Source organism: Triticum aestivum, chromosome 1A (assembly GCF_018294505.1).
Source record: "Triticum aestivum cultivar Chinese Spring chromosome 1A, IWGSC CS RefSeq v2.1, whole genome shotgun sequence".
Classification (NCBI taxonomy): Eukaryota; Viridiplantae; Streptophyta; class Magnoliopsida; order Poales; family Poaceae; genus Triticum; species Triticum aestivum.
The window spans coordinates 433,265,582-433,273,241 of NC_057794.1; the positions used below are offsets into that span (position 1 = coordinate 433,265,582).

The 7,660-nt window shown below is 46.1% G+C and overlaps 1 protein-coding gene across 1 annotated transcript; it reads left to right on the top strand.

The window, feature by feature from the left end:
* The first annotated feature begins 2,657 nt into the window (after window positions 1–2,657).
* Window positions 2,658–7,113, top strand: LOC123054304 (E3 ubiquitin-protein ligase RLIM). Its single transcript, XM_044478041.1, has 6 exons — window positions 2,658–3,182; window positions 3,695–4,540; window positions 4,617–4,811; window positions 4,898–5,052; window positions 5,833–5,943; window positions 6,753–7,113. Exons 1-6 carry the CDS (start codon window positions 2,994–2,996, stop codon window positions 6,817–6,819), a joined length of 1,563 nt encoding a protein of 520 aa, XP_044333976.1. The 5' UTR covers window positions 2,658–2,993; the 3' UTR covers window positions 6,820–7,113.
* Window positions 7,114–7,660: the final 547 nt, after the last annotated feature.

The following is a 7,660-nucleotide window of genomic DNA, read 5'->3' on the forward strand; positions in this document are numbered from 1 at the left end:
ATTCGATCGTCGGTATACCAATACCTTGTTCAATCTCGTTACGGCAAGTCTCTTTACTCGTTCCGTAACACATCATCCCGTGACCAACCCCTTAGTCACATTGAGCTCATTACGATGATGTCTTACCGAGTGGGCCCAGAGATACCTCTCTGTTATACGGAGTGACAAATCCCAGTCTCGATTCGTGCCAACCCAACAGATACTTTCGAAGATACCCGTAGTGCACCTTTATAGCCACATAGTTACGTTGTGACGTTTGGCACACCCAAAGCATTCTTACGGTATCCGGGAGTTGCACAATCTCATGGTCTAATGAAAAGATACTTGACATTAGAAAAGCTTTAGCAAACGAACTACACGATCTTGTGCTATGCTTAGGATTGGGTCTTGTCAATCACAACATTCTCCTAATGATGTGATCCCGTTATCAATGACATCCAATGTCCATGGTCAGGAAACCGTAACCATCTATTGATCAATGAGCTAGTCAACTAGAGGTTCACTAGGGACATATTGTGGTCTATGTATTCACACATGTATTACGATTTCCGAATAACACAATTATAGCATGAACAATAGACAATTATCATGAACAAGAAATATAATAATAACCATTTTATTATTGCCTCTAGGGCATATTTCCAACACGGGTCACACCGGTGGTGCCTCGGGTTGGCTCCTTGCTGGCTTGTGCTCGCGGCGGCAACCTGGATCTGGTGGGCACGGAGACGGGCGGCGGGTCGGCGCGCTGGGACACATGGACTTGATCCAGCCAATGCGTGCGTCCTCTAGCGTCGCTTGGGCCGGGCCTTGCTAGATGACGGCTCAGTCTTCCCTCATCTGTGCATGGTATCTCGAGCGGTAACGGTGATCCAGATCTCGTTCGGCCTAGCGATGGCGGCCACAACCTGTGATAGTGCGGCGACCTCTTGTGGCTCCACGACGACGAAAGATCTTCGGGAGTTCATCTCTTGAGATCCGATGGTTCACTTCGGTAATGAGATGCAAACTATGGACATCGGCTTGACGCAGAGGAATGATTGTGCAGCGACGCATCGCATATAGCTGCTGGGATAGTGGAAAAGTGGTGGCGACAACACATTTGTGACGTCGACGGCGGTGCTTCTTAAGTACCCGATATCGAGCTCCGGGGTGAAAGCCCAAATTAGAATTCTAGCAATGGCGATGGTTATACATCGTTACCTTGTTGAAGGCATTGCTCGGATATGCTCAGACAGTTTCTTCAAGGTGAAAACCTAGATTCCGACGTTGACCGCTGGATCCAGTGATGACGGCGTTGAGTGTTGCTCCCTTCCTGAAGGCGTTGCTGTTGAAGAATCACGAAGTTCATACGGTGTCTTGAGACGGTTGGTGCGGATATGGTCTTTCTTGTAGTTTGCCGATCATGGAACTGATCACTTTTTTTTTCTTTCTTTTTCTCGCTCATGCATAGCTTTGGTTTTATATGACTTTGCTATTTGCAGGCGTGTATTTTGTGTGGGTTGGTATTGGTTGTGTGCATCCTAATTGTGTAGAGGCCGGGTGTGTGCTCATCATGTTTGTATTATCTTGATGCTTCATTTTAAGCTAATAAAATTCACCCTTTTTCGAAAGAAAAAAAAGAAAAACATCAAACTGAACAGAGCCACGCATTTTGATTCCACAAACTTCAAACCGTTCCCCCGCCGTACATTTCAAAGCCTGACAATTCCTCAAAGCTGCCGAGAGAGCGCAACGAACTACTAGCCGTTCTGCGACGTGTCAGACGGCACGAGCGATCCAGAGCAACGAACCAAGCAGAGAGAGTCCCGTATGCCGTACACCTTGGCACAGAGCCGAAACAAAACCGACGCAGACGGGACGAGGCACGGGCGGCACAGCGCCGAAAACGTCGCCTCGCTCCCCCGCCCGCGGACCCGACCGATCCCGCCATCCGCCGCGCGGGCGCGCACAGGCGGCAGCAACGCATATCCCCCACCCGCCCGGGCCACGCGGAGCGGCTCGTGGGGCGCGGGCGGCAGGGGGGCCGGGAAGCCGGAACGCGGCAAATGGATGGGCGCCCCGGGCGCGGTCATCGGCGCGGTCTCGTCTCCGTCTCGTGCCTCCACATGCGGACGGGCCAGTGCGGGCCGCTTTGATCCCCGCGCTGCTGCTGCTGCTGCTGCTGCTGCAGACGGACCACCTGCCCCCCCGGCTGACTGCTCCGCTGGATCTTTCGCGGCTCCGCTGGCCCTGCCTGCCTCCACCATCACCACCAATTTATCCGCTTCTCTTCTCGACTCGTCACATCGTCTAGGTCTAGGCCTAGGTCTAGGGTAGGAGTACTGCTGCTGCTAGCCTGCTTTAACCCGGAGCTACAGGCTGGTCCAGGAAATGACTGTTCGGGTTTCTCCGTGACACGGCAAGAGACAAAATACTTATATTTCAAATCAAGACGCCAATTACTACTCCACAGCACTATACTAGTATACTACTAGTGCTGCACGTAAAAAGTGCAATGTCTGCCGGAAATCCCATGTCGAATCTCTCGTGCACATGCTGCACTTTCAACAAAGAGTCCTCTCGCACGAACGAAAATACAATAGAGAGGGAAGTGGAACAGTAGCCAAAAGTGGTGGCGGAAAGTGCATTATTGCACGCTCATCGAAGGCTCATCTCCACACCACACCACAGGGCGCCATTATTAATCCCTGATTGAGTAGGAGTAGTAGACTAGTAACTGTCCAATCAAATCAAACCGAGGAGGGACGGTGCAGTCCCTCGTTAATTTTACTGGACCATCTCTCTGACTCTCCTCTCCACCTCGCCCGCTTCTCTTCTTTACCTAGCCTTCTCGGGTAAGCTGGCTAGGACCAGTGGCAGCAGCAGTAGTGGGAGCAGGAGCTGCTTGGCTTGCCGTTGCTGCCTTTCACGTCCACCTGCGCGGGCGTGAGGCGTGGAATCCAAACAATGGCGCTGGGATCCGCGGATCTATAGGCGAGGCCAGGCGCGGGATGGGATCTGGGACCAGCAAGGCCGCTTCGCCGGCGCCGGCGCCGGCCGGCGGCGAGGCCAAGGCGCGGAATGGGAAGCCGAGGGGGAGGAGCCTGATGCGCCTGCCCAGCTACTCCTGCTTCCGGGGCTTCACGCCCGAGTCTGACCCTTCTTCTTCGCTGCCGGCGCCGCCGCCGCTAGGGGTCGAGGTAAGCCGGACTGCCGCTTCGTTTTTTTTTTTTGCCATTGGTGGAATCGGTCGCGGAGCTCCTTTGGTCCAAAATAACAATACAGACTGTATTTCCCGAATCGGGTCAATGGAAAGCGTTTCAGTACATAGGATGTGCATGTTCCTTTGTGGTAGATCCTGCGTTTGTCCGTGATTGATCTGTCTGTCATTTCTAGTCTCGGTTCTAGGATTTCTGCAGAGTTGTCGAGCCATTATTCTTTTTATTAATGGGGAGATGATTGTTCAGTGTGCCTCGCCAGTAGATTCATAACTTATTACAATGAGTGAATTCCGGTGAATTATATGTGCCAGGATATATCGTTGTTGGAAAATGATCGTGTTCCCTTATGACAAATGTATATGGATTTTCTTGTTGTGAAATGAGTATAGATGATTTTCTGAATGATTATTATTGTGTTGAATGTAAGAGATGTGTAGTCTTTGGAGTAATCCTACCTTTTGTAATCAAATGGCACATTCCTGTGTTTGCAGTCAAGCAAGGGAGGGGAGACGCCTTCACTCGCTCACATTGGCATATCAGATAATGATGCTCCATCAGCTCCTAAACTGAATCCAAGTGAAGGCAGAACGACGCCTTCATCAGATACCGACAGAGATCAAGGTGATGATGTATTGCAGAATGTCACTGCTACCAGGACTGCAGTCGACGACGACCAATCGCCAAATCCTTCTGACCGGCCGCATCCATGCTTTGGTGTCAACTTTGGGTTGAGTAGAGCCGTCAGCTTGGGATCATCAGTGGCATGCTCCATTATGTCAACCGGCCTCTCCTCTTCAGCTAATCCTAGTATTGGAAATGTGGACCATCCTTCCGATGCAAGCATCCCTCAACAAGGTGGTGCATCAACTTCTGGGATTTATTCAAGTCTGGATATGCTAAGGGATAGCGTCACAACACAAGCTAGAGCCGCTCATCAGGCTAGGAGAAATTTGCTGGAATCTGAAGATGCTAACTTGAGGCATTCGCACAGAAGGATGGGACCCCAGGAACCTTCTGAAGGCAGTGTCCGGTTTAGCCGGACACTTAGTGTTGGAAGACTTCGTGACAGGGTCCTCAGGAGGACTCCATTCTCAGATAGTTTATTCACCTCTTCACTTTATGATAGACCAGTGTGGACAGCAGGAAATGCCAGTGCGAGGCAAGATTCATCTGTGATGCAACGGACTAATTCAGACAGAGGTTCCGAACCGCAATCAGAACCTTCAACTAACAGCACGTACAATTCTGGCTCTGCAACTCTAAGAGAGGCCAGTAATCGGGATCTTCTTGAGCGGAGATCAGCTTTTCTTGAAAGGAGGAGGAGGATACGATCTCAGGTGGTGTACAGTTCGACTATTTTGATCATTTCTGACTTGCCTGCTTGTATATTTATAGCTTTTGCTTTCTTGGCAGGTCCGAGCTCTCCAAAGGTTGGGCAGCAGGTTTGAAAATTTATCAGGTCATGAGAGATCATGCATTCTATCTGGTCAACATAGAACAGGAAATTGCAACTGCAGGGCAAGCAGTCGACCAGGTAATCCTGATGAAGAATCCGGCACAAGGGCTAGCATATCAAGAATTGTTATGCTAGCAGAAGCACTCTTTGAGGTATGTGCTGCACATTTTTCTAGTTAGTGCTGTTTTCTTTTTTGGAGAAATGCCAACTTACACCCACATGCTTATGCCTCTCGTAGGTCTTGGATGAAATCCACCAACAGTCTGCTGCTTTATCCTCAAGGACATCATTACCTTCAATTGGATCCGTTCCTGCTCCAAAGGAGATCGTCGAGAGTCTTCCTGTCAAGGTGTACAGAAAGCCGTTGAAACACCAAACTGATGAGGCTGCACAGTAAGCCATTAAGCTTGTTTTGAAATTCTTTAATTGATAATACTCGGTGGTGCACGTTTGGGCATACTCAGTAACGTAGCTTGCGTGCGCGTGATGGGAAGTTGGTACACCTGAAATGTCAATACCCTTGTTCACTTGTGCATAGACATTATTGTTGCTGATAATTCTAAGGACTGCAAGTGAAGCAGAGGCTTGTGTATCCACTATATAAAAGGATCTAGATCCACTGCCTTTGAACTGTGGCTGCATGCTTAGTTGAGCCATTTGATTACAAAATCAAAATTAGCCGAGCTATTCGATAAGAAATCAAGTTCTTGGACACAAACATGAGATATTTTAGGTGCTTGAGGACTCCAATTTTCTCATATTCTACAGTCTACCATTCACGATAAAATAGTTCATATGACTGGAAAGACACCTGTGGGCATTTATAATTGAATTTTAAGTGCAGGGAAGCAGAATATATATAATTATTAAAAAATGTGCTTTGGACTGTTCAATAGAATGTGCTTTGGACTGTATATAATTATAAAGAATGTATATAACACCCTAAGCAAGATCCTGAGCCTCGGTTGTGCATGTGGATTTGTACAGTTGCCATTTAAGCTGCAGGTTCTTTTTCAGTTTTAAGACAGTGGAGTCTTTGGCACTATATGTCTGTTTACTTGTTTGTTAACATTCTTTTTTCAGTTTTTTATGATAGTAGATATGTACTGAATAAATCTAAACAGCCACGTCTATTTATTTATTATTTATTCCCATTCCTTCTCCACAATGCAGATGCTACATTTGCCTTGTCGAATATGAAGAAGGAGACTGTGTTCGCATACTTCCATGCAATCACGAATTTCATCTAACATGTGTAGATAAGTGGCTGAAAGAGATTCACAGGTATTGTTCATGAAACTTACCAATTCAGATCAAGGAAAAGATTGATTCAACATGATATGATAATTTCCTTGGTATGAGAGCTCTATACTATTCCTTGACATGCTGTCTAGCACGACAATTGGTTCTTCTCTAAAGGAAGAGCTGCATACTTGAAAAACTTATTTTCTGGTAAATGATTTTTGGGCAACTTTTGGGGATTTCGTTCGAACTACGAAGTTCAACCATAAACTAAGCTGTACACTTCTTTGATGGGTACATTTGAATCTTACTGCCAGTATGACCAGATAATAGAGAGGTATTACAGCATTAATCTTTGATGATAATCGATAAATATCATCCTTATGCTCTGTGAAAGAGGCGGCAACTAGACTTACCGATAGACATTATGGGGGTATAGTCACACCTCACAAGTCACTACTCACGAGCAGTGAATCTATCTGTATTACAGAATTAAATGTGGTTTCACGTGAATGTTGTGTGATTGAAGGCTGTCTTTGAAATGTTTCAACGCCTAGCAATCAGTGAACTTAAAAGGTAGTAGTGTTTTAAATCTTTCAGAATAATAAAAGTAAATAATTTTGGGTGCTTACATTTATGCAGTTTGAATTTTTTAATTCAAAAGATGAGAAGTTTTCTTCGAAACATAACTTAAAATTAATACTGATTCCTCTAATTCATATTTAAGAGATACTAACTTGGTTTTCCTGAGTTGCTTTTGCTTCATACAGTAGGCATCAGTTAGTTTTTCGCAGTGCCCTGTATCAGTATTTATTTTTGTGCTAAGCTGAACCTATGTCCTGTATTTGTAGGGTTTGTCCACTCTGTCGTGGCGATGTCTGCCGATCGGATTCGTCGAGCATAGGGAAATTCAGCTGATTCCTTTTATCTCTTAAGGATCCAGCTTCTTGCGAGAAAAAAATGGAGCTTCCGACACGGTTATTTGATCCAGCCGGATAGAGCCCGCAGAATGTTGCGGGTGTGATTTGATCTTCATTTCTAGTCTGGTCTGAACAACTCAGGATGCTCCTGTGTGTTATAGCAGATTTGCATGGCGGTCATCCCATTATAAACGATGAGCTTCCATGCGAATTTGAGATTTGTTGTACGGTGGTGTGAAGCCTGTTGATATATTGGTTATATATATGGCTTGCGTTTTCGTGATGTTTGAAATTAGCGTGATATATCCGTTTCAAAAAAAGAATAGTGTGATATTGACAATCTCTTCAGATGCTGCGTCATGAGGAAACTGTCAAACAATGTCACGGACCCTTGTACTACTAGATGGGGGTTCGAGGGGGAATTGGGGTCTAGGGAGCGAGACAGAGAGGGTTGGTGGCAAAGATTCAAATAGTTGGCAGGTGCTGTGGTTCATTTTTGATTCACTGATTAAAGTTCAGTCCTGCCCCTTGTACTGCTGGCCGGCGCAGCGACAGCCACTTGGGCCTATGGGTTCTAGCTCGGCTCTTTCGGCCTAAAGTTATGCTCTATGTGTTGTCCTTTAATTTCAGAAGAAAAGGAAAAGTACTTAGGGCACCAAGGGTTAATTCAGATGATGATGCCTACAACAATTACTTTATATAGAGTTAAACTATGAAATTATCTCCTCTGTTTAGTTATTCATTATTGATTGCATCCGTAGATTCTTATGTGGTAAGGTGTATTTGCTAATGTCATATCGGAGTTTGTTGGCAACATGCCAATATATGCTTTTTCAAGA

What these genes read in the sequence shown, in the direction of transcription:
- LOC123054304 (XM_044478041.1), top strand. Translation starts at nt 2,994, where the DNA reads ATGGGATCTGGGACCAGCAAGGCCGCTTCGCCGGCGCCGGCGCCGGCC. An exon ending in CGCCGCCGCTAGGGGTCGAG is followed by an intron (nt 3,183 to 3,694) that starts GTAAGCCGGACT and finishes CTGTGTTTGCAG; the next exon opens with TCAAGCAAGGGAGGGGAGAC. An exon ending in CAAACTGATGAGGCTGCACA is followed by an intron (nt 5,053 to 5,832) that starts GTAAGCCATTAA and finishes TCCACAATGCAG; the next exon opens with ATGCTACATTTGCCTTGTCG.